This window comes from Neodiprion fabricii, chromosome 4 (assembly GCF_021155785.1).
Source record: "Neodiprion fabricii isolate iyNeoFabr1 chromosome 4, iyNeoFabr1.1, whole genome shotgun sequence".
Taxonomy (NCBI): Eukaryota; Metazoa; Arthropoda; class Insecta; order Hymenoptera; family Diprionidae; genus Neodiprion; species Neodiprion fabricii.
The window spans coordinates 22,244,857-22,272,736 of record NC_060242.1 but is presented as its reverse complement, the minus strand read 5'-3'; the positions used below and the strand labels follow the sequence as shown (position 1 = coordinate 22,272,736).

General features: G+C 36.2%; 1 protein-coding gene across 4 annotated transcripts; it reads left to right on the top strand.

The window, feature by feature from the left end:
• Positions 1–1,024: 1,024 nt before the first annotated feature.
• On the top strand, positions 1,025–26,863 carry LOC124180082 (PDZ and LIM domain protein Zasp). 4 transcript variants are annotated; one of them, XM_046565131.1, is made up of 10 exons: positions 1,025–1,315; positions 2,883–3,013; positions 4,273–4,429; positions 14,915–15,070; positions 16,103–16,153; positions 19,132–19,220; positions 22,773–22,920; positions 24,169–24,207; positions 25,202–25,280; positions 26,584–26,863. In XM_046565131.1, exons 1-9 carry the CDS (start codon positions 1,196–1,198, stop codon positions 25,262–25,264), a joined length of 954 nt encoding a protein of 317 aa, XP_046421087.1. In that variant the 5' UTR covers positions 1,025–1,195; the 3' UTR covers positions 25,265–25,280; positions 26,584–26,863. The 4 variants fall into 4 exon arrangements, with proteins under 4 accessions (XP_046421087.1, XP_046421089.1, XP_046421086.1 ...); XM_046565130.1 differs by lacking the exon at positions 25,202–25,280 and having other exon boundaries at positions 1,029–1,315; XM_046565132.1 differs by lacking the exons at positions 1,025–1,315; positions 25,202–25,280 and adding an exon at positions 2,641–2,724.
• Positions 26,864–27,880: the final 1,017 nt, after the last annotated feature.

Genomic DNA, 27,880 nt, shown 5'->3' with positions numbered 1-27,880 from the left:
GCTATATTTTGGTAATAGCATAATTCACGTAATTCTGATTTATATAATAATAATACTTTGTTCGGGATCAGCTGGAAGTGCCCGAAGCTAAAACTCCGAAATTCACAAAAACACTTTAAATGTACATTCTATCATCGCATCGTAAAAACAGTTCACTCATAATTGGCGCGTGCTTATCTGAAAAGAAAAACCCTTTTCCAGGACATCCCTTAGATTAACTAAGTTCGTTATTAATGCGAACACACTTGCTGAGCAAAATATATGTTATTTTTTGTTTATGGTAGAAAAGGTGGTACACCATGAAACGTTCGACCAATTAATAAACTGTCTGGCATGCATTAAGAAAGCAAAGCTGCGTGCAATTCAACCCTTATTCTACACATTTCAATTTATCAGAGCACAGACAATAAACAACTGAATTGATAGCGTGATTTTATAGCGGCTGAAATGCTTTGCGAAAAAAATCCACAACATTTTGTGATAACTCTAGTATTTTCTCTGTTAATCTCGAAAAACAAAGTGAGTTTTTACACGATTTCAACATCAACTTTGAATAACTTTTGAAACTGCCGAGTTATGAAAAAATTATTAGAGACCTTTTTTGTGAAGCATTGAATTCCCTACAAAAATACGTAGCTCACATTTAACTCCGTTGCCTCGTTACTGAGCTACACAATTCAGAGATTACTATAATTATTTTCGCGCGTTAATTAAATGGAAAATGAATGATTGCGTTCAGGAATCACCAAATATAAACTTTAAAGGGTATAACTATTAAAGGCGTGTCGTTGAAAGAAATAAAATAATAGTCGATTTTTTTGGACCACCCTAGTGTTTACGTGTCTAAAATTGTTTATCTATATCAGTAAATATATGCACGTAGAAGAGAATCAAGTCCGGCGCCGGGAGTGCAGAGCCAAAACAGTACAAACCGTATGCCAATTTCAAATGAGGGCAAAAGTAGTTGAGCAACTAGGCACGCGGAGACTGGGTTAGCCCTGTCAAAGTCAACCCAAGAGATCGTCTGCAGTTCACCAGAAGCTCCTGACGTATAACAGCATTTGGGCCGTACTTGATCAACGTTGATATCTCTTCGCGAGCTTGAGATTACTTTTGTCGCAACGAAATTCTGTAGACTCCAATCAGATCCGATTCCCATTCTTCCTTGTTGCTGCATCGTTGTTGCCGAAACATCATGACCGTCAGCAAGAAACAAACTGTCGTTGTTAAACTAAAGCGAAGGGACCGCGATCAGCCTTGGGGCTTTCGTATAGCTGGTGGTGTTGATTTAGGGACACCTATCATCGTCACCCGGGTGAGTTGAAGGTTCTTTCGTGCATATCCGTGCGATTGAGTTTCAAATTTCTTTACATTTTATTTTTTTATTTTTTTTATTTTATTAAAAAAATTGGGGTAAAAAAATCAAATCTGCTCAGTTGCGAAGAATTTTCATCACTACACGATCATTCGTAAGCATGATAATCATTCGGTTTCGTGAGTGATTTTACGTAAAATGCGCCCGTATGTATAAAGTATGAATATAGGTGGTATGTATTCGGGTGTTTTACAAAAAAATAATTTACGATTTTTCACCGTGGCATCGCCTGAAAAGTTTGTTCAGCTTAGGAGAAAGATTCTGTCAAAGTGTGAGCGGTCTACGTTATGTGGAAGATCGCGCTCATTTATTTTTCACTTTTTTCACATTTTTTCTGAATTTATGAAGAAACACGTTGCAGCACTGCAATCATTATTTCTTTCCTGACATTTATATACGAGCCTGAAATCACGATCCACAACGCAAGAAAATATCAACCGAGAATCTTATTCTCCTGAATTAAAAGTTTATACTAAATTTTAACTATTTTATGAGATATTGAATTAATAACGTAAAATATCGTTAGCTGTACACTTCTCAAACATCAACTGGCTACTTAATATCACAAGTGTGGGTCTTCTTTGTGACGTAAATTGATATTATGATGATTGATGTAAGCAATAAGAAAAAAAAAGATTCATTCACGATATTTCATAAGTTTATAAAAATGTGTAAAAGTGAAAAATAAACTGAGCGCGATCTTCCACGTAACGTAGAACGCTCATCTTTTTACTGGAACTTTCTTTTAACCTGAATGAACTTTTTAGAGGGTGCCTTGATAGAAAATCACAAATTATGTTTTTTTAAAACACCCTAATATGTATAGTCATGTATGATCAGATTAAATCATAGGTATAACAGGGAGAGCAATACTTGCGAAATTCAGTTGATCGAATGTTAATATTTTTTACGTCGATTGTAATTATATTCATGTAAGTTTTATAAGCTAACGTATAATATTACGTGACTGCTTACGTCTGGTAATAAGAAGTAAATATGTTCTAGTTATTACGTAGCATAAATGTGCTGGTAGTCGGACACCATTTCATTGAATGCTTACTATTTGTTTTTTTCAATTAGAATTTAGCGTACACTTCCGTAACCGTCAAATGAAATGGGCATGTGCCAAAGAAAGCTCTAGTGTATAAAATGTAGCCTTTTAATTGCGCGCATGCGCCAACGTTGTTTTACCGCACTGTTTCGTAAATGAGACACTTCAGGCACGCTCCTTAGGCTTTGAAAATTTAACTTACCAGCGAGTGTTGGAAAAATTAATTTCCATGATAAAACAACAATCACATTTACTCCGTCAATCGTTGACTTCAGTTAGCACTTGTGAGGATAATATGGTAAACATTGATAGCCACTCACAATCAGCGTAAGACGAATGAAAATTCATTAAACCCGTATGGAACCGATGCGATGTGACGATTTAATGACTCGCGACCTTATTAGCCATAATTGCTTAACTCAAGACCCACAATTTGAGTTTTGTTTTGTGTTTCAGTCGGAGAATGAAGACCTCCTCAAGGGTGACGTGATAAAGAAAATCGACGACTACGACGCCAGAGATGTGCGTCACGTCGACGCGCAGCATCTCCTCCAAAAGTCTGAATCTGTTAAGCTTGTTGTCGAAAGGTTTGACCCCAGAGTAAACCACCATTACTAATCTTGCCTACAAATTATTTGAAAATTTTTTTTTACCACAGCGAATTCCTCCGACTCCTTAATCGTATGTTACAATTTAGTAATGCAAATTTTTAACTTCCCTCTATGAATTCATTTATTTTCGCACCATTAATTAAGTTTATAACGTTTGTAATACATAATCCGAAGAAATGCGATTGACGATGAGAAGTCACCGCTTAACTTAACGTATCGCAGAGCTCAAAGTGATAGGAAAACGCGTTTTGGTACATCGTGTGGGTTCACGTTAAAACAGATTTAACATTCGGGAATAACAACGTTTTTTAAACGAAGTGCCCATCGCGTCAAATTTTGTTTTCAACGACTAAAAGTGCAAAAAATTTTAAGACAAAGATGCCGATTCAAAGAAGTAAAATTGACCAATGTGTTTCTACAAAACGGTCAGGCCTAAAAAACTGACAATTGGAGAATTTTCATATCTTAGTGTACGCTATAATATATTCAAATTTCAATATCCGAATCGAAATTTTTACTCCAAAAGGATGGCCAATGCTTCGTGATCCACCCGTGCATATTAACGTTCGAAAATAATTTTGAATATTTATTACACCTGTATATCTACAGATATTAGATACACGTAATTGTACAATACGCGTTATCTAATAAAAAAAAAGCCAAGAAGCAAATTTTCACAAAATAATAATACTTTTTCAAAATTACAAATTTTTCAATATTTTCTAGTGCTACCAAGAATTTTCTACCAAAGCTTTCGCTAGGTATATATAAAATACAAGACGCGCCGTATGTTTTGATATAAAGATTGTCAGGGATGGTCGTGTCACAGTGCCAAGGTGATAAAATTTCGTGACATTTAATTGCTGAATCGGCTAAACAGACCGCAGCACGTGTCCAGCCTTGTCTTCATACAGCGATCGGTGGAACGCTATTCCGCCCTGAATAAAAGAAAAAAAATTCTGGCAAGCTTCGAAGATTCGGGTTATTACATCCATGCCTACATTCGCACGGGTTGCCTTATATTCGCGTTGCAAACCGAGTTTGTTCAGCGATACTTCATTCGACTTGTCAACCGCGATACGAAGCCACGAACACAATTAGAGTTTCTGGCGTGTATTGACGTGTGCCAATAACGCAGGCTATCGTGCATGTATAACCGTACAGAATGAAGTAAACTTAAACGAATTAATAACGGCGAATGAAAACGAAATTCAGTTCTGTTTAATTTCCCACAGAACCAAGATACCGCAGCCGACAAAAATATTACCGAAAAGTCCGGTTCCTCCGCCTCTGGCACAAGAGGAATGCAACAGTCGGTATTCAAAGGAATCGTTCGATCTGCCCCACGAACACATGGACGAGGTTCGAGCTGAGCGCCATTATCTTTACCAGGTATAACTCTTTGCAACCTATAAATATACCGTAGGCTTCAATCAAGTATTAGATTACTCAGAGTGATCGTGTTATTCGAACAGCACACTGAGGTCTGTATTCGGAACTTTGATGTTTCGAATTGACGGACTCTTCTGGTAAATTACGGGTTTTCCCTGGTTTTTTTTTTTTTACCCCCACTTTGTCGCAGTTGGAAAAAAATTAACGGTTGTCTAACGTCGAACCGTCGAGACACTTTTCGCAATTTTTTTTCAAGCAGTTGTGATTTGAAAACAAATGCGTCGTTAGAACAGTAATTAACCCAATGCTCGAAATCACGGATATTAGTGAGTTTGAATACTTCTTTGTACGATTTGAGAAAAGTCATATTTTTGATTGAAGAAATTTCTAAAAATCCTTGTGTTTCATCTTGTGAGAAATATGAGTCACAACAAACCGCCATGAATTAATTGAAAGCAAAAAACTGATTACAGGTAGTTTTGTTACGGTTACCGATTGTGAGACGAATGGGGAATAGAACTGAGTGTTCAAATATTACGAGACTGAAAGACAGGATTAGCGTGATTATACTGTAAAAAAGACCCTCCATTATTCATAAATAAACTTAGCCATATTTTTCGATCTCTGCACACTTAGGGCATTTTACGGCAATCGTTGGCATAAGTAGTACAGCACGATTGACTTATCCCGAAGTATCAGCCTTGACACAATAAACATTTTATTGGTGATAGTGATACAAGAATCAAAATTTTATTCCATTTACACTCAGAGAAACGGTTTACTAATTTTAAAGAAAAACATTTAATTGAAACGTGTTTGTTTTATTGAAGTATAATATTCTTAAGTGAGTATTACGGGATAGAGGTCTAGTATTGTTAATGAATTTCAGGATATACTTCAAAATATGTGCTTTTACAAACAAAAAAAAAATAAAATAATTAATTTCTTTAACAATCGCATATACATGGCTCACGATGTAACAAGTAAACGTATTTATTGGCGCTTCCGGAGAATCTACCTCAAAATAGATTTCATATTTGGAAATATCGAACTATTTTTTAACAATCGAACTCGTTAGGTTATACTTTTTCTACCGACAGGAAGTGATAAAAATTCGAAGACAAAGGTCCAATTCGAAAAGGCGATAAAATTGATCAACGTGTTCTTGCAAAACACGTAGCAAGGCCTAAAGACCAAAAAATTAGTGATTTTCTTAATTCACAATCAGTGCAAACTACACGTATTCAAATTTAAGCCAAATCGAAATTTCTACCCTAAAAAGCTTGCCGAAGCTTAATGGATTGGCCCATAGGCGAGAGTACACAGTATAATGTTCTCACCGAGACGACGTTCCAATAAGCTTTTCGTCCCACGCCCACTTCCGGTTTCAAAATGACAGACGCCAACTTTGACGTTTTTTGAAACAACTCACCGAACATCGAACGTCATCTTTCCGTCATTGAAATATATTTTAACGTATGTCACGTACATGTTCGGATAACAGATCATGTAAAAAGTTTGGCATAGATCTCTGCTGTGATTTCAATGATTTTTTTTTTACCATCGCCCAAATTCTCAACCACGCACACTAACAGCGCAGGAACCGTGCGGTTTTGCTTTTTGGCCAAACTACTTGTTACATACAGTCAACGTATTTTTGTGAGAGTAATTGGCGCACGATTGTCTCGCTCCGATGACTGCAACAATATGAAGAGAAAAAAAATGCTTTTGTTTATTACATTGAAAATATATTGTTCGTGGCATTCGTTATCACGCTTTCCTGTAACGTACCAAACGTGCGACGTGTCTCCGTGAGGGCGCCAAGTGCGAGTGAATATTTTCGTTGGCGAGTCTTCATGGCGGAAAGTCCGCCGAGGCAGCGGTTGTTGCTTTCTATTAATAACACTTTTGCACCGAAACTACCATCGCCACCGCTGTATACCTTCAACCACGTCGCGACATTTACTTAGACATTTTCCGCACCCAACCGACGCAGATTTTGCTCTACGGACACCCACGCACCGTACATTGCGCGATGAATGCAGATACCTGATTTACTTCTTGCGCAACAGACGCATCGCGATAATTGACTCTGTACCAACAGCGGAATGGCTCGGTTTCGATTTTTCTTAATCTCTCCTGTCAAATTTGTTTTTTTCGTTTTATTTTTCTCGATATCGGGTAAAATACGCCTCATACTCGATTCAGGTCGTATTAAAGGTTCGAGAACCTTTGATCTGCGGTTAGAGGTCCTCGTGGAAGAAGAAACCTCAAATTGGCTGTAAATTCTCATCCTTTACTTTGTTCTTGGTGCCAATTTACACCCAAGATGGGTTTCTTTTTTCTGCGAGAGCGACCTTGTAAAGGATCAGGGATTCGAGAATGAAACGAGAAATTTCAGAATTGTTAAGCAAATCGAAAAGAAAACAACGATTAGCTGTTTTTTCAAAATCACACGACAAACTCACGAGATAAGATCATCACCTTGGCTTACGATCTTTTAAAATGCGCATCTGAACGTCATTCGTATATCATTCGAACCAACAGATGACGGGATCGAAAACGAATTCAAAGATTGTGAAAAAATCTGAAATTCAATCGGAAAGCCTATATGTGAGTCATTACGCGTCTAACCGCACACTTCGTGGGCGAACTTTACATCGATACTTTCAAATTTTATGAAACTTTGTAGATAAGTCGTCTTTGGTTCGAGATAATTCTCCGATTTTTTTCGAATTTTCGTGTCAATATTTTCGTGGTTTCATGGGATCGAAAATTAAAAGAAAAAACGACAAAACACTTGCGCACGCTGTTCTTCAAACGCTCGTATTTTCGGACCTATTCATCGTACACGGGCCGGATGGGGCTCATTTTAAAGCTAATGAAATTGTCCTTCAGAACATGTATATAAAATTTGAGAGCATTTGCTGGAATTCGTTCGGATCATAGACAATATGTTCACAAAGTTTCATAAGATTAGAAAATCTAACCATTTTTAAAGTGTCTGCGGTTCGACGTTGGAACGACTCGTATGTATTATTTGTATCTCTTCCAGACGAAACGTTTTAAATTTTGTTTAACAATGAAATCTTTTCTTGTGACTGTTATTGCTTGCGGGATATTTGCTTTGAGTGATTAAAATAATCCACCCTGTCAGCAGTAAAATTGGTTAAGACACAAATTATTGAAATTTGAAGGCAAGAGGTCGTAAATGGTAATTCAGATTGAGAATATTATATTTCGAGGTAAAGCAAAAATTCCTTGGGAAAAAAAAATTGTGATTCCCTACCGCAATTCTACGATTACAAAAAATCGATTGCTTCACGCACAGGCCAAGAATTTGCCGCTATAACCAACTGATTGCACATATTGCTGATTCTTGTTTGATCAATTTCGACTGTATTCTCAAGATTTGATTCGTTTAATCCGCGTGTAAATACCCTGTGTCTCTTTCGATCAAGATCAAGCCGTGAGTTCGCCTTCGAATAACTCGCGTTCAACTTAATACGTCGGGAGTCGAAAAGGTTGCACGTGCCAGTCGCTGCTAACTTTAGACGACAGCAGCTACGAAACATCAATAAGTACGTATAATAGAATACTGGGAAAGTTTGGCACCTTCTCATCGGGACTGAATAGGGCCACTTTGCGAGCTCTTCAATTGATTTTTAGCACTTAACAGTACGGTGCACGAAGTTCGTTGACTCGATGCTCTTCATCGCTATGTAAAAGCTCGACGCTGTGTATCCTATACTCGTCACGCATGTGGCCTAAGAAACGCTGATACTTTGGACCAGTTTCTCCTTTTTCACTTTGAACCATGTATTTGGATTTTTGATCAATAAATGCGACAAATGTGGTGACTCAAGTTTCCTAGATCTCTTCTATTTCTACTATTTCTGATATTATTATTAGTCAGAAGGTAATATATTGGTAGCCTGTGACCGGACCTTCGGATGAAACAATAATACTATCTAATCGTAATTAGAGATTCTCCTGACAAATGCACAAACTTTTTCTGTTCGCTTTTCAATAAATAGTCTTTTGCTGTCTGTTTCGGTTTCATTGATACGTAATACGTAATACGTAAAAAACAAAAAGTCAGTTAACGTGTTTCATACGGACATTAATGCGAGTTGCTTAGGTGAAGTATTATTTTCAAAAATCTTCCAAGCAATACTCGAAGCAAAAGACATCGTTGAGTTCAGGAGGAGAAATGTACACTGTAACAAAAATAGAGGATAATTTTATTCAAATGATAGTTTAATTCAAAGAGTTGAGCCGGAAATAAAGTCCTACATGCAACAGGGGAATAAAAGTCGATTATTCCCTTGTTGCATAATGTGCTATTTAGCAACGTGTCAGTCTGTCTATTTGTCTTCCCATCTTGGCAAACTCCGACGACGATCTCGGAAATACTTCGACAAAAAGATTTGAAGTTTACAGGACTTAGATAGGTACATGCAATATATCGACACGCAAAGTTACCGTATCACCTTTAATTTTTCACTGACAACCTACGTTATTTATGTCTATTCTCGACTTATTATAAATGGGATGACAAATAATACTTAAACGCAGTGAATTACATCGTTTCTTTGACTTTTATTTGAAATGCACCGTCTTTTCTTTTCTAATGTCGCTATGAGACTGAGGGCTGTTGGGATCCACCGGCGCCTCGGAGGGCTCAAGAGCTTCAGGTTTTGGCGCCTGGGTCGCGACAGCAGCGTGAGATTTGAGCAAAAGCAGATAACGATATACGTTCTAAAGAGCCCTCTGTTTAAGTTTATATTGCCTCACCGGTACTCTCAAAGTCGATTCTGTACATCGATTGATCCTGTATGCTTGACTATCCTCACCTAGCTTTAGTTAAAAAAGCACGTTACCCTCCGAAAGTCTTTACTCTCGGCCTTTTTCGCTGAACCAGAGTCGGTTCCACCATTACCGAACTTTTTAAACCCTATTTACATGACCGTGTCTCCAACAGTCCTTTTTACTGATTTGAGACAGTCCTTGTTATATTTTGACAGAGTGATTCGAAGTCGGGACAAAGAACGATATTGAAAGTATGCTCTGCAGCAATTATGATCATACCTTGGCTACGAAAATTGCCTTCGTAAATGATTCAATTTTTGCACAAAAATACAACGTTAGCAAGTGACACATTCCTTACACAGTTACATTTCAATATTGTTGCGAGTTATTAAAAAAGCAGTACCCTTGGACTGGATGAGATCTTTTGAATTTGATTTTCCGCCAATTTTTATGAGATTTTCAGTATACCGATCAAATTTGGCAGCTGAAAGATCTGAGCAAATTCATTCTGCCAGCAACCTTTTTTTTTTAACAATTTCACTGTGAAAAAAAAACATTGACATTGCATATTTCCGACAAATGTAACTGAAATTTTTTGTTTCGGACTCAGGAGTTCCAATTCGTCTGTTTTTTCGGAAACGTCCTATTTGACATCAAATACAATATAAAGTCTCCGGGTTAAAAAATTTGTAGCAATAAAAAATTTCCTCTCCTCAGAACGCGCAGGTGTTTTTTTTTTCTTTTTTCTACTTTGAAATTTATAGGAACCCAAAGTATGGGTGTGACTGAGCAATGTCAAACGAAAATGAAGAGACGATGAACTTTGTGCAAGCGATTGGCTGTTTTTTTTTTTTTTGTTACATTGCGTTGATAAATAGTAATATAATTACATTGAAAAGAATTTTTATAATCAACCACCAAACGATTAGCGTAGTGGATATTCTTCCACCATGTTGCATAAAACCAAATTTGGCTGTAAAAGTCATTATTTCAGCTGAACTTCTTTTTTTTTAACTTCTTCCAAATTACTATGAAACTTCATAGCAATTCTCCATCCACTATACGAAAAGTCTCGATAAGCAGGACTTCCCATGGTTGTTTGGAAAGTTGGTAAAAAAAAAAAAAACAAAAAATTCACGGATCTTCCATCGGATTTTAGAAAGAAATTTTCACCAGGGTTGCTATTCAAGTTTCTCTATAACTCAAAGCTTTTGACTTCTCATGCGCGGAGAATGTTGGTGTCAATACGACGCAGGCGGGAAATCCGGGCGAGCTGCAAGTGAACTGAAAACGTTGGATATTGGTAGTACCGGCCGCGCTTCGTAACGGTGAACACCTCTCGTGCAGATAAAAAGAAAAACAAAATAAATTTTTGTCATTGTGTGAAGAAATTTCAAATACCATGCCTGCCTACTCCACGACCTACCGTTACACCATTGAACACCATCCGAAGGAGGAAGAGGCTGCCGTTTATTGGGTAGGATCAGTGTCTTACTTGTTCCGTCGACTCTCTTTTTCCACTTGATCGTCTTTTCCCGATCACCTTTTTTAGCATCTCGTTTTTCATATCAGCTGAGTCGTTAAAGTATAGCGTCGATGCTACTATCCTCGAAATTGCACTTTAAAAATCGAAAATCCATTCGTTTAGAAATATAAAAATATATCGTAGTATTTTTTACTGCACTTACGTCAACGCGTAGGTTTGCATGTTTTATACAGTGAACGGACGTGAACATACCTTGGTGACTACATCAACCTCAAGAGAGTAAGAGTAAAGTGACAATGGAGGGCAAAGTGATTCTTTTGGAATTTTAATCATTGTGGAGGGTGACTTTGAGGTGGCTGATAAACATTTGGGTCAAAAAAATCCGATGAAAAAAAAAATCTCGTGAATATCAAAAAAAAAAGGGAACTCAGTAAAATACTTTATAAGGGTTTGAATCTCGTCGATGAATTTTTGTTTCGTTCCTTTTTCTCGCGCTTGATTGTTTGTAAATAAATCTAAAAGTAGCTGTTCCTTTATTATGGATTCCTCAAAAGTTTATAAAAGTGGAAGTAAAATCTAGTTATATGCATGTAAGCTAAAGACAACTCCAGTCATCTATCGATTTTTGAGATTACGGATCTAACAAAGTTCGGTCCTATTGACTGCAGAGATCTTAAGATTCGATGGCCTATCAGCAGAGCAATTTTTACCCCCGAGAATCAAGCGTTTTGTATAAATCGACGCAGTGATTAATTTGACTCTTATTAATTGTACGAACGGTTGTAAGATTCAATGATCATAATTCATACGATGAGAAGATCATTCGACTTCAATTTATTCTTCAGCGATGATTTGCATTGTTTTTTCACTAGTTACATGTTATTCAGTATTTTGTAATACATTTAATCGAGACAAAAACCAAACGATGATAGCTGGACGTTTAGCTTCAAGCATAACCAAAGCTATTTTTACGGTAGAAATCTGGGTTAGTAAATCACGAAATACGTGAAACGTGTAAGCAACAGTTTTGCATCCGGCCTTAGCAGCTTCGTAAGATGAATTTTTTTATTCGAATGTGTCCCGATGTTGCGACTTTTCCTCGATGGCTTCAGCGCAGAAACTAAAGTATCGATTTCCCTGATTCAACTTACTTTAAGAAAGGAGAATTTTTAACAAAATGTTGTTATTACGCAATTAGCTACCAGCTGTCAAATGTCAGCTGTTGGATATTGTCTTGTATCGCACTTTATTTCGAGACGTGTCACCATTGGCGAATCTCTTTCGACGATTAAAAGCAAGCCATGAACTAAACGATTTCGTAGATCAATTGGACCAAATGTTCAACGATTGGCATATTAAACGATACTTTAATGATTACCTACAATATGAATGCATTTGCCACTCTAGTTTGATTCTATTTAATTCTCTTATAATTCATCGCCCGTCGTTTCCAGATGCACTCTATACATAAAAAAAAAAAAAATATATTAAAAATCTTTTATTCGCAATTGAATCAATCTTTTATGCCTGGCTAATTATACAAATGAGAAGAAAAGTGTTTGTTTTGGCTTCTACTTTCGACCGTAAAGACACTAGCTGATTAATATACGGTAGCCAGCTGTATTTATTTATAGAATTTATCGATAATCTTGCAATTACATACGTGCATTATTTCTCTTTCTTTTTTCATTTGCTTCACACGACGAGCTGAAATAATCGATTTCCGATGATTTCTTAATGGAAATCCAGGAATGAGCGATTCTGTCGTGAAATCGGACGGTGGTCAGTGTGTGTTATTTTTGCCAGCTGGGGGCCTTCGTCTATTTTGAGAATCACTGTTGCTTACCCTGTAATATTACACTGTTCCTGACCCATTTATAATGAAATTTTCATACGTCGCGATACCGCGCCATTACGCAACGCTTCTAGTTATAAAAAAAAAAATCGGCAAATTTTTCAATTATCATTATAATTTGGCATGTATCGGATGTAAATATCGCAACGCCGTTCCCTCGCCAAACTCCGTACAATTATATGCATACGGAATACCTTACAGTCCAATTGAAGATTTTTCACGATTATTGTTCTTCACAGGAAACCGTACAATTTTTACGGTGTGAAAATATACAAAGAGTTCGTATCTCGTTGGAAATCCGACACGGCAACGGCGGTATTAAAGGAATTGAATAAAAAAAGGAATCCGCGAAACGATCTCGAGCAAATCCCGAAAACTTGTCGAGCCGTAAGAATGTATAAATACGTACCGCGGTGATGTAATACGTGTTCAACCGTATGTATAGACGTACATGACGCGCTTACTTTTTTGTAAACTTCATCACAGAGTAAGATCTCGAACCTTTTCCTGGCTCAGTGACGCGCGAATATACTTACCTGACTACTTGCTTGGAAAAAACTCCTTCGACAAACTGACGGAGAAAAGAATAACGATAAAAATGCATACCGTAATATGTTCGTAGAGACAGCGCCGAGCGATCTGCATATATAAATGTGATAAATTCCCCGTCTCTATAGAAAATCGTTTCACGATTCGATTTGCAAAGGTATTTGTGATACGTCATTTGAAATTTCATCGCCAGCTTCCAAATATCAAACGACAGTACAGCCGAGGTGTGAGTGACAACCGTTCCTCGATTAGTAGAGTATATTATCCAGCGAGTGCGTAAAACTTACGCACGTGTTTCATGCGATATTTTCCGACGTAGTATGCGTAAAATAATTAGATTTCGAGCATCGTTATTACTGCGTAAAATGCAACTTTACACATACCTGTGCGCAAAGTTCGATTTTCCGCACTGTATCGTATTGTGGCATTTTCCACATGCTGTGTCAAAAAAACGTTTTTGTTGAATCGAAATGATCGGCCGTTTATACCGTCTTACCGTGGGACTGCGAGGTCTCCCTAAATTTAGTTTGTTTTCATGTTTCCACACTAAGCGGGCATAACTGCCAATATGACACAACAGCAAACCCGTTGCCAAATTTTTACCGCGTAACCTGAGCTCACCACCGTTTTGTGAACATTCAAAAGTAGTTTTCGCATTACACGTTATCATACCTATATATGTATATATATATATATATATGCATACATAGGCCTATTAATGTTTACCGTCACGTGAAGGTACATCTATACGAAACCAAAAATTGATAAGCACATCGAGGGTCCATCAAAAACCCTGATGTACACACCTAAGTGAATTTTGAAACAGCAACCGGGTTGCACAAGGCAGCGGATATAATCTTGATGGTTGCAGAATGAACGTTGATCAGTTTTAACCGTTTCTTTTCCTTCGCATCGCAAGCAAAGCACCGAGACGCCGATGCGGCGTACGTCAGTCGTCTGCATGCGTCTCGGCGTCGGATCCTATCAAAGATTTATTTTTGTAACACGCTGCGTGGGCTCGCATCTTGCTTTATTATCGACTCCAGCGGGTCGTCACTTTCGGCTAATTAATTATTCCTGTAGCACGTATTCGGGAGCCTTTGTTAAATGAAAACGCCCTTTTATTCTTCGCGATATGCCGTCAAATAATTAACGGGTCGTTATACATTGACGCGATGCACCGTAAAGATGTTGCGGGCTTTTTGGCTGTGGTACGCGAACGCGTTATAATTTGAGGACAGTGCTAATAAACCGATGTTCAAATAACCGCCACTCTATTTCTACACCCCCTGGCCGACGAATCGTTCTGTGTTCAGATATAGCTTTTTCATACGACTGCTTACTTTTACCCGTAATATTTGGCACGATTACACAGGGACGTCTGATTATTATACAACAAAAACAAAGACAAAAACAAAAAAAAAGTCTTGCGACGAAGTATACACTTGTGTGAAATTTTTATTACCACCAAAATTTCGATGAGTAAGTTTTTCAATTTTAGCCATCACAAGATTTGGTCGAAATTTTCACACATACTTTGGCACGTGAATCACGTTATTGAATAATAATTAAAATAAGATTATTGCTATTATTAAAATATTCGTGAATAATTTTTAGGAAATCGTTTAGCAATTTTTCCCCCTCTTTCAATTTACAATTATATTTGTCAGACGGTACGAGTGATAAAAAAATGATTTTCCAGCATCAACCGATACACATAACACACATATGCAAACCTTCGAAGGTCTGTAATACAATGATTGGTATTTGATGTATTCGACAGCCTTATCGCACAACACCGCTGGTGTTGCCCGGAGCAAAGGTCAAGAAAGACGCACCCCTCGGAGAGTGTTATCTGCGTCATCATCCCAACCCGATGATCAGAGCCGCGCCTCATCATTACGATGCGCCACTGCCTGAGGTGGCAATGAAGCAAAAAGTACGTACTGATTTGGTAAAACGAACAATGTACCGTAAATAATCATCAGTCGATCATTGTTTGTAACATTGTGCAGCGAGTGGTCACCTGATATACGGAAGAACTTTTCCTCGACGCGATTCTATACCTACAGCTACGAGCGAATACATTTTGTGTAAAGAAGTACGGGAGCTATGATATTTGTTGAAAATTGTAGAAGGGGCCTACTTATTTTTATCGCTGCGCAAGCTTCTCGCATTTCAGATGACTTACCACGTATGCACATTGAATATTCGGGTGTAGGTGTTTGGTACACACGGAAATCTTGTTAATAATATGTTATGTATGTTTAATATATTACGTAATCCTCTATAGATTTCGAGTTAAACGCATACACCTGCTTACACAATGTTGTAAGAACCCCCCATTATTAATAAATCTTATTGTTAATATCTCGTGTCCATAGTGAGCGATAATTGTTAACTCGTAATTCTGAATTCTTGATGTGAAAAGGGATCGAATCATGTCCTGTAAACGTACTTATGTTGTTGTCAGTTGTTGAAGTTGAATGGGTGAGTCAAAATTTAAGTTATTTTTTTTCCTGTTCCTTTTTTCTTTGACAATTTATCGAACCATAATAATGAATCGCGATAACTATAGCTGTTTAACAGCAGTCACCGGTAATCCGAATTGTAAGATGAAATAAAAAATTAAATGTAATGGCAACGCGTATGAAGAGATGCGTGAAAGAGGTGACATGTATCAGCACGCACGTCAATTTGAATATTTATCAGAAATCTTTGCCAGTGTCTTGGTTGTAAAGAAAAATTTTTAATCTTAGAGCGAAAACAGTGGATTTCAGCAGAGACGAGAGGTAATGAAAATAACACGAATAAAAAAAATTATCCTTCTTTTGATGTTACGATCTATGAATATAAATGTTAACTTATTTATACATAAATATACGTATATACTTAAGGCTACTAAAAAATTGTGAATAATGAAGAAATAAACGTGGTAATTTATAAACGTTTAATAAAACATCTTCACCAGGTTGCAGAAACAGTGCTGCAGCGAGTGTTGGGACCAAATGATGTTCCAAAGGTTTGAATCATTTTATACAAATCGCTTATCTGCTTAAGACACTGCGCTTTTCAAATACACAATCGTATATAAAGTACTGTACCCAGTGTACGTACATCGATACATGCGTACGAACGGTTGTGTAACTGCAAATGGCGAATCATATAATATTGTCAACGTTTTTGGGTTGAATTTCGTTTGCTGGTTTTTCATGGTCGCCAATATTCATCAATTACCTAGGTATATTTTTCCTGTGCCGTTTTTAATTACTTTATTCTCTTCTCTACGTATTATCATTCTCACGAACTCATAATAACTATTTTTACTTGTCATTAATTTTTTCTGGCAAGCATTTAAACGAAAGAAAAACTCCCTTCTGTTTACTTATACCGTAGTTGTCGTACATACCTTTTATCTACCTACTTATCCTACGTATGGTTTTTACTGTGTTCAACTATACATATATGTATATCTTCAGCATTTATATAATACGTGTATGCATATCATTATTATTACCTGCGGCAGTTTTCTAGCAACGCACACACAGCCTTGATGGAAATTTTTCTATGGAATTTATGGAAAAATGTTGCAGGTTTTTCTAAAATTTAATTACCTAACAGTTACTTGTGAATCAGGGCTGTCCGGACTTGTTCGAGAAAAAATCAGTCAATTACAAAATGCTGAAACAAAATTTTACCTCCAGAAATAAGGATTTTCCAATGACAACGTTCGATCGTCTCAATGAAAAAGTTGTATAATTTTAAAAAATTTCAGTTTAAATTAATATTCCTCCTCAAATGCCTGTAATTGTGACAGATTTCGGTCTGAATTTTCCTTCAGACGGTATGTCTAAAAAATTCTACACCGGAGTATCCAAATTGGAATATCCTCGTGAAGCAAATCAGAATGTATATTTGCGACAAGAAACTTTCCGCGAAAAAAATGTTCACCAAGAAAGGAACGCCCTGGATTCATTCTCTACAGAAGAATATAATTGAACGTTTATTAATCTACATAGAAAAATACACCGGCTGTACAGGCCCGCAGCACATTCGTAGCGTTTGCTTTTAAAATGATCGTTTGCTAATTCGACCTCTTTTGCTGTAGCAACAAACGACATATTGCAAAAGTTTGACCATCGGAGCAAAGCAGTTAAATTAATGTGCAGGGCTGCACATCGGTATCAATATTACCACAATACTTCATTCTGACTTTGTTATACATATTTAAATGTCTGTAGTCAGGGGTGTGCGATCTATACAAGCCAATAAATGTGTGCAATCATTTTGCATTACATTGACGCAGAATACTTTTCACTAGCGCCGTATGATTTAGCCGGCTTAGCCGTCCAAGACGATTATTTTGGCTAATTAGCTGAAAGTTAGCTTGCTAAAGTAATTAACTAGCCAAAATAACTAATCGGCTAATTTTAACCGGCCAAATTTAAAAATGCAAAAAGTCGACAAGCAAATGAATTTTTCATCCTTTGGTTTCAAGCTTCTAACTAAAATACCACATAAATAGACGTTCGTCACTTAAAATTAGAGAAGTTTTTAAGGGAATCTAATTTTAATATTACTAAATAATATACTAACTACGGTTGGGGAATAACACGTATTAAATTATTCGAAAATATGTCGAGCTTAGTACTTGAGTGACTTTGAAAAGTTAATCCAAACAAGTATCACGATTTGACGGACGTTAATTTTTATTCTCAGCTCAGCTGATTATCATTGATTGATCAACTTTTCAGGCACCTCGGACAATTGGATGACAATAATTCTGTAAAGTGAAGTGAAGGGTGTAAAATTCATTTGCTTGTTGACTTTCTGCATTTTTAGGTTTTACCGGTTCAAGTCAGCTGATTAGCTAATTGGGCCAGCTAACTTTCAGCTAATTAGCCCAATTAATTAACTGTCTTAACCGGCTAATTTCAAGCCGGCTAAATCGTGCAGCACTACTTTTTACCAAGCCTCGTCATTCCTCATCCCTGCCTACGATCGTTATGTTAAAATACTTACTATACCTCTACAGCCTTACATTTTTCATTCTACAATATGTACGTGCAGTTCCCATCATATAATACGAAACCTGCAGCTGGCGTGTGCGTTTTTCAAACGGCATAAAAGTCGAAGAGGTGCTTCCAACTTATCGGCTCGAGATCGTTACCCAAATATTTAACCGTAGAAAAATAAAAAGATATTCACATGGATTGAAATTTCTGGATTGATTGATCGGTTTTTCATCTTCGCATAAATGCAATTTACTAAAGTTACAGTGTAATACAGTAGAGCGTCGATTAATTATCCGAACTGATTGGGGCCCGGTACTGTTCGCAAGTGAGGTTCGAAAATTTAGGTAACCAATATTCCGTAGTAAAAGAAGTACCAGCGTGTTCAAAATTATGAAATATATTTCTTGAAATTCGATCACCGTATCAACAGTACATTTTCTCTATTTCCCTTGAACAAAATCACTGATCTGCTTTTGCCTTCAACGAAAGCTCGTTTGTAATGGAATTAAAAATTCACTGCCAAGTCTCGTTTTTGAATGACTTTGAGAACGGGTGAAGGTTGCCAGAACCGAACATTCGGATAGAAGACGATTCGGGTTTACTGTATTACCTATTTTGAAACAGGATTTTGTTTGTAAAAATCGATGCCGTGGAATAAGTTACCCTCAATACTGTCGTTTAAGGAAACTATGTAGTTACTAACGAGTGAGAAACGTAAATAAATTTAATTATACCCATCTGGGTACATAATATCACGAACATATACGTAACATAAATAGATATCTATAAATGTTATTTGGAAGACGTGAAAAATATACGTTCTTTAAAACTTCTGTGAAACGATAATAATTGTGAATAAAAAAAAAAAAAAAATAATAACGAATACAAAAATTGTGACGTTGAATATATATGTATATATCATTTTGCTCTCGCAATAGATTGTACCGTCTAATAAGACTCTTTCTGCATTAATTTTGTTAAATAGGTTGTTCATAAGCAATTCAATTCCCCTATTGGACTCTACTCCGAACAAAATATCGCAGACACCATCAAATGTCAAACTTCGGCTGTTCCGTAAGTATTATTATTTATTCCAAGATAACAAAAAATAATTATTTAATTCTCAATTAAATAATAGATTTACAATTTCACCGCACAATGTTTAGTAGATCAGTTTAGTAGTAACTAGTAATCATGCCTGCGAGCCTTAACACATATACAGTATGAAAAATAGAGCTTAATTGGGACATTCCAAGTAAAGCAGATCGGTTATCTCCTCGATCTACCTGTTTGCTCATTTTCAAAGTTTGTGGAAAGTTGAATTTTTTCATCAAACTAATTGCAATTGATAATATGTGCAAGTTTTTTCCAAGAATTAATCTCCACGAATAATTTTGGAGCAGCTTCTTTTTCCCATCGTATCTACTTGCGTGTGAAGCTATCGCAGCTTTGTACGAAAATTTGTATTCGACCTCGACCATTAAGAATTAATGTTGAAACAAATATAAAAACGGAGATACTTTTTTCTGCGTTTGAAGAATAGGTTAAAATGATAACAACAAACACGTGAACCAAACCTTGGAACAATATTTAATCGCAAAAACAAACGATGAATTTATCTGCTATCGGAAAATCGAAATGCAAAATATCAATTCAACCAACATCGTTGACGTGCAAAATAAGAATATGAATATTAGACAGATCTGTTTCAAATGAAATGTCCCGTCTTTAATACTGTTTAATTAATCGCTTTATTTAAAACGTGACAAGCGCGCGCTGTTGGAGTTATTAATAAATCTGCGTAAACTAACTATTGAATAAATGAATAAACAAATAAATAAACAAACGCATAAGTAAGCTGGCAAAAAAATCTTCAAAACAGCTGAAGTTAAGTATTTACGCATTATTAAAAGCATTGAATTGAATGGAAAGCATCAGTTGTACTAGGAGAGTAGGAGCGTCAGGGGCGTGATTCGTGAAAGTTGGGTGACTACGCTCGTTCAATATACGTACATTTTATAATTCATACAATATACAAGCTGTACACGCATGACTGTACAGCTGGCTAACCGTAATTCATACATATACGGATTCATTTGTTTTTACAGAATTTTCATTGATTTTTCCTTCTTGAAACAAAAACAAGAAATACATCAGCAGGCAAAAATCTTGAAAGAGAAGGCAATGGCTACCTGTTCAAAAAACGTCTGGCCACAGTTCAACAAACCGAATTAGAATCAACCTTTCAGATAAAATACTGGGATTCGCGAGGCCGTCGATCGGCCGAGTCAAGTTAATTATGTAAAATCCCCCACCATGCTCTCTATTGGATCACTAATTCCATGCTTCATTGTTTTTCCCACAAGCCCTACAACCAGTCAAGCATAATTATTCATCACTACGATTGTGACACCGTACAAGAACGGATAGTTAAAAAATGATCCGTGTCTAGACTCGTCGAAAGACTAACTGAATTCATCTCATTATCATACATGTTACCCCGATCGAATTCGCGCTGGAAGAAAAAAAGATGTACCAGTGTAAAGAACAGGTGGAACGAACAAGATCCATGAAGTTTCTATGTGAAATTTGTGAAAAGAAAATCTGAATAACCACGCTGAAAATCACAGCGTGGAATATAATCGTATCGGAGAATAAGCCCGTGGTTCCCACCTGTTCTCTTTATATCACGTATATTTATACTATTAAGTTTCGCATCCTTGATCGCAGCAAAAATAGATGCGTTACAAATTATCAGGAGTCGAGACTGAGAAATGTAATTCCATAGTCTGCGGCAGCGTACGATGATGTCTGACGATTAACTAATTAATTCGGGGAGTATCGAGGCGTAGAAAAATATATTGAGATAACCTACAATTAATACTCTTTGATTGTTGATTTCGGGATACGTGATATTCTGCTCGATGAGACTATCTATTAATTCCAATTGTTGACGAAAATCAATTCATTTATTTATTATTTTGTCGTAGTTCGTTGATCGATTATAGAATCTCGAATAGCCCACTTAGGACCACGTCAAGTCATTCTATGTCGGAACAAAAGTTCAGTAGAAATCCACATTTTTTATAAGCCTCAAGTTTTTCAAACTTATTTTGCCACAAAATAAATACATATATGTGTTTAACAAAAAAAATGTGGCATCCATATTATCGATTTTAAAATACTATTTCGAATTTCAGTTTTGACACATGGACGCGCTCCTTTCATCGTTCTTTGCCAAACACGTGTCTCATTATGTTTTTTTGTGTTGAAGAATGTACAGAAAAACGATTCAGGAAACTTTAAATTATCGATCGATATTTTCCCTGTAAATTATCGTTTTCACGTGGAACGACTTGGAATGGCTCGTCTGACTTGAAAACGCGACTGAGAAACAGTTTCGTATAATAACATTGATCCGAGATCGGTCATAATTTTCAACGGAAGAAATTTTGGACCCACATTAAATGCATATATTATAGCTCCCTACATGTATGAACAGTTGATGAAAGGAAAGTTTAAAAAAATGATTATAATCATAATAAAATAAATAATATTACGTTCACGTAGTAGTAGTACTGTAGTTGATTGTCAGTGCACGAGAAATAGTAATCAATTATAATACTTGTTTAACTCGTAACTAGTCTGCATACTTTTACTAACATTTTGAAATTTGTTCATCCTAATTCATTAAATACTGTAACAACGTTTTAGATTTACAGTAACTTAACAATTGCCTTGTTATATCGTTGTCGATCTTGAAATCGATAGGTATCCTTCGAATATAAATGAAATCTAAAGAGGACGCGTTTGTCGAATGTCCAGGTGACATAAGCTAATAAATTATCGAGGAAGGAAAATATTTGACGATAATGCGGATAATGCGAGTAAATAATCTGCGATAAGTCCAGTAGTACGTGGCTCGTTTCAAAAATAAGTTTCCCTGTTTTTTTTCCTTCCAACTAACAACCTTTATTGGGCCCGTTGGACGTGTAAAACTTGTATCGGGGTCTGTTGACAACACAATGAAAATTCAGTGGGTAGGCGAATTCGCAGGTGGCAGCAAATCACTGTAAATATGACCATGGCTCTGATCCGTGTGCCCAATTGCGAAATCTGTGCGGTTATCCGTTTTTCCATTGAAACCTTTGGCGTTTCTGATTCCAACTTGACGTATTCTGAAGGAATTGTAATGGTTCGAAAATTCGAATTAACATTGGAAATTTTGGAAACTTTTGACGGACGATAACGGAATTCCTCCCCTGATATATTTTATCGTATATTGCTGGACGGACTCCAATCCGAGTCTTACACGTCACAAGCCCGATAAAGATTGTGAGTTGAGAGGACAAAAAATAGAGCAGATTACTTCTGAAATGTCCCTCGCAATCCTCTTTAGAGAAATCAATTTATTTTCGATGCGTTTGAAAAAAAAAAAAAACTATAGAGATATAACGACTTGTAAAAATAAATGTAATACCACAAGGAAATGAGCATGAATTTCCTTAAGAAATTATATCATCTATAACCGAATGGTATTCGGTATACCTGAAAAATTGACATGTAATGGTATTACAAAGATCGTAAGCACGTGTTATAAGTTTATAAACGCCGACTGCTGATTAGCTTGAAGAGGGGGCCAGTCAAGTATGACCCAAGCAAAAGCGAAGCGTACAAGGCTCTTCAGGAAGAGGCCCTCGGAGATGTTGTACAGGAAGTGAGACAGCCGGCCCGCACCGGGGTTTTCTCGCCACATAAGGCAAACCAAAGCAAGGTAATATCTATGAAGATTAGAGCTAAGGAAGCCGAACTCCGTGGGGAATGGCCGATGTAAGTCGTCCGTGTAATTGCAGCGAGTAGACCGCGATGATTTCACCGAGTGCAGGGCGACCGATGCGATCTGTAATTATTTGGAGTCTTTCACTGGCTGCACTCGGTGCTCACTTGAACAAAATTATAACGTCTATTCGCTGGAATTCTAGGGACGTTTTGGGATCCAGGAGTCCGGCCTTCTTATCTACGTTCTTCGCGATAGCAATGTTCACGATGCTATTTCACCTACTTGTAATAATAGTATTCCTTTTTTAGACACGATCTTTAGTGAACGGAATTGCACGTTAGCTTTCGCAAAAAACGTCAGATTGAGAAACAATCCTACAATCACCTAAGATTCACGTTTTGGCACTCAAATACAAGTTTACAAGTATTTTTAAAAGTAGATATATGTGAACACAGATCATTTTGTGACCAGGAATTCAAAATAATTGCTGAGCTAATTAGATTTCGACACAATCGCACTTCGGGTTTTGAAAGGGCCATCGGTAACTACGTCATTTTTTGAGACATTTGAACAAGCTTTGGAATACGATCTTTCAGCATCGAAAAAAATATTGTGATTTCTGTGATTTTTTCCTCTCACGAGTCTGGCTATGAGTTGTTTGTGAGCCAGATTCTAATTAGACCGTTCAACCGATTGGCATGAGATTTGCGGAAACGATGTAACAATAAGACTGTTGCTCAAATATAATCGAACTGAAATAAAACACGAAGTGCGAATTAGCATCGATTCTTTGACAAAACTTATTAAGGGAAGATTCCGGTAAAATTTTGGCAATACAGAGTTTTTCATTTTTTAAGCGTCTGAACAACACGTAATCGAAAATTCCGTCCAACCAGATTGAGATTATGGTAGAATGTGTCCTAAAAAAGAATTTCAACATTCAGCGATGCCAGTGCATGAAAACTTCTCACTCACTGCTGCACAAAAATGCCTAACGCATATACTATCATCGCGGAAGATTCAACATTTTTTTCAGGACACATACTACCATAATCTAAATCTTGATAACAGGAATTTTTGATTGTATCTTTTTTAGTAATTTTATAAACTAAAAGCTTTATGTTTTAAAAATTTCGCCACGCCTGCCCTAAAAAATAAAACTTTTCATTAGTATAACATAGCGCAAACGTATATAATTGTAAATTAACAACAACAAAAAAACATTTATGCAATATTTTTCAGGTCTACCAGCCTGTTTCCAAGAACTCAGGTGCTGCATACGTAAGTAGATATATCCACGAGAAAAAATTTCAATACATTTTAAGTTTTGAAAAATACAATATCGAAATTATTCGCAGTTATAAGTAATTAGCCAATTATTGAAGATATTTTTTGTAAGTATATAGTTAAGGGTAACAGTATACGAAGGCTTTTCACGTCGGAATCATATTATGTGGACTTTGTTGTAATTCACAAATAGTCTAGAAAACGGATCCACGGAAATGACGGTAAAAAAAATTACCGACATTATTTTTTCAGACCATTTTTTGAGGTATTAGATCAACTTTTGGACAGGATTTTGCTTTATAAAAAGAAAGGAATATAACAATAATTGAGGCGCTATTCGGTATACGGGTCTAATACTTATTCGGTCGGTATACGGAGAGCTGAGGAACGAATCGCTGCAGTATGGAAGAAAATTCAGCACTTTAACTTCCTGTAGGTATAGCTCCGCGAAAGAAAATCGTAGACACTCGCAAAGAGAATTTGCAATCGAAAGCTTGAAGAATTCTGTGTCACTTGCGTTTAATTAGTGATTCGATAATACCACGAATTCGATATCCTATTTGCAGCCACTTACGTGTTTCAATACATATATTTATAAAAAGAAATTCGAAAAATTCGCGACATCTCGGCAGCTCTGAAGCCAAGATGTGAAAGGCCTGATACGTATAATGTTTCCTGCATGGCAAAGCATGAACTGTAAACTCTAGTTGATATAATTCTCCCTAAATTATTGATTACCGTAAAGATTGTTGAACAAGCATGAAACCGAATTGGGATCTTTCAGTTCTCACGCGTAATCTCATCACAATTTTATCCGAAATTTTGTAAATATTTACCCAAAAAGAATCAGTTAAATTCGATTGTATTAGACTTGCTATTTTCGTACATAACCGAACTACGTGAGAGTTTTCTGAATTGAAATTAGATCACAGGTAATATGCGTTGGCGTGACTTTTGACTAATAAATTCGTATGTTTGTCTGATTAAGGCTGGATTGCATAGACGTCCCTTCCCTCTTCCTTTCGTTAAGGATCACGTCAACGACTTCTAATATTATTCACAGATTTGTACGTCACTTTCTGTTACATACCTACATACGTATGATATTTTACACGCATGTAAACATTTAGGTAGAAAACGTACAGCATACAAAACTGCGATATTTATACGCAATGCATATACATACAAATATTACATACCAATACATGGTGCGGGTTTTGTAACATCTATTTATCGTCAGCAAACTACGCATACCGAACTCGATTCATGGGAAGACTCAAGGGAGAATATTGAATAGCTTAATTTGTGAATACCGTTCGAGGGTACATCAAAGACAAGCAATTCTGCTCGGTATTTGTAACAAGTAAATATTTTCTCTTTTCAAATCAAGTGGTGCAAAAAGTACATTCATTACAGGTTCGTCACAGGGAAATTACGGAGCCGTAAAACCTCGAACGGGTTTCTTTTAGTTTGATAATTTATTCTCTGCAGCTGTGTCATCCCGAGTAATAAATACGGGCTTGTTCACTTGATGTTTCGACTTTAGACGAATAAGATTATTGCTGTGTTAACGACATATTTTGAAAACAACCGCTAACTATTGTTCCAATGTTGTGGAACGTAACGAAGTAGCTGCGCAGGTTGAACGGAAACCTATAATTTGTTTCAGAGTTTTGAATGGAAATAAACAATTCACAAAAAAATATCGTTTCCAAGCGTAATAGACAAAGAAACGTACCTACAAGTACATGAAGAATAGGTTCTAATTGCTTCAGGTTTTATTTTCATTTACAGATGAAAAAGCTATTAATAAATATGATTATTAGATTATACACAACCATTACAAGTGTCAGAGACAACTATGCAGTTAAAAATAAAACCTGGACAAACAAAAGTAATTGAGTGCTATTTTCTATTGAATATTGAAGATTAAATTCTTCATTAAAAATTTGAGTGTCTTTCTGAAGAACTGTGCTTGACCGTTGTGTGATTTATTGCGATTAATCGTAGATTTCATTCATCGATCAAACGAGCAAAGAATAATTGGAAGCACCGATTAATCAATTAATCGAAAAATGATTAATTGAAAATCTCGATTAATAGATTGATTGAAAGACGATTATTCAAAGTCTACGATTTAGTCGCAGTCCTAATGCCTACATATGTGTGTAACTACGAGTATACAACGTTTAAAAAATTTCAAAACTTTCCAATTGAAAACCAGTAACACTGTTTTGATCAAACAAAACGTTTCGTACGTCATAAATAGAACGCGCCACAACATTGCATGAATCCAACCGTAATAATAATAAAAGCTGAAAAATTCTACTGCGGAATCTGACCAATTATGAAATTTCTGTTTGATTTTAGGTCAACTCCTTAAATGACTCTTCCGAGACGATCCATCAAAGTGGCAGCTTCAAGAGGATTATGTACAGTGTGCTTGGGCAGACTGATTATTAAATTCATTTTGCCGATGTTATACGGTTAACTTATTATTCACCCGAAGACGCATATAACACTTGACTTTATCGAATTACAATGATTAGGAACAAGGAAATGAGGTCCATACCCTCCAATTACTGTAATAGCGTATTGTGAAGTTGCGAATTGAAATATACCTATACTTATAAGTACATCGGTGAATGTACATACATGTTATGATTACTTCCCACAATTATTCAGTTTATTCACTTGCTCATTCGATAACGAACAAACAATTAGAAACACTGGGGGAAAAAATATACCATTAAAATATTACGTGCGATTACGTATACACAGGGATTTATTCGATGTTTCGCACAAGGTATACAGAATACGGTATGTATTGTGAGCCAATTTCTCGATACATCGTATTTATTTTGATTGCCTCCCCATGCTCTTAAATCATTTATTCGATATAATAATATTGAATGCTGTTTCGGCATGTATGTTAAAAGTGTAATTACGCATTGAATACATCCTATTACGCATATATTAGATTATATAATACCATAGTATGTATGATTTTACTGGTCATTCGTCCAAAACTAAAGCTTTCTAAATTGTATATAATACACATATATTTTTTGACATTTATTATGACCAATAAAGGTACTGAGTAAACCAACAGAAGTAAAATCCAAAAATTCCTATAAGTCAGATGAATATAAATATTTTGAAAGGCTTATTTTTATAAAAAAATAAGTAATTTTATCAAATCAAAAAGTCGTCATCTCGGAAATCTTTTTCTCAGTACGGATAGACCGATGATCGAAAAATTTTTTAAAATCATTTCGTTAATAAAGAGAGAAGATTTTCAAGTGATAAATGAAATTTATACTTTTCTCCCATGTTATTTAAATGGGAAATACATATTTGCGATGAGGGACCTCTTAATTTAAATATGAAGGACTAATACTTGCAGAGGGTTTTTTTGAGATGCCATACAATCAATTTTTCATTATATCGAGGGAAAAAAAATAGTCATTTTATTTCACCCACCCTAAGTTACATACTTAATCTGTATTCGTGCTTATATATTATTCCTGATCATTTCTCTTACCAGAAAGTCTCTTCATTTCATTACGCTAAACAATCTCTGGCTCATCTTATACGCTCCTGACTATCTTCTCTCATTCCCAAAACTCTGATCTTGCACTCTACTTTCTACACTTACGTTTCGGTC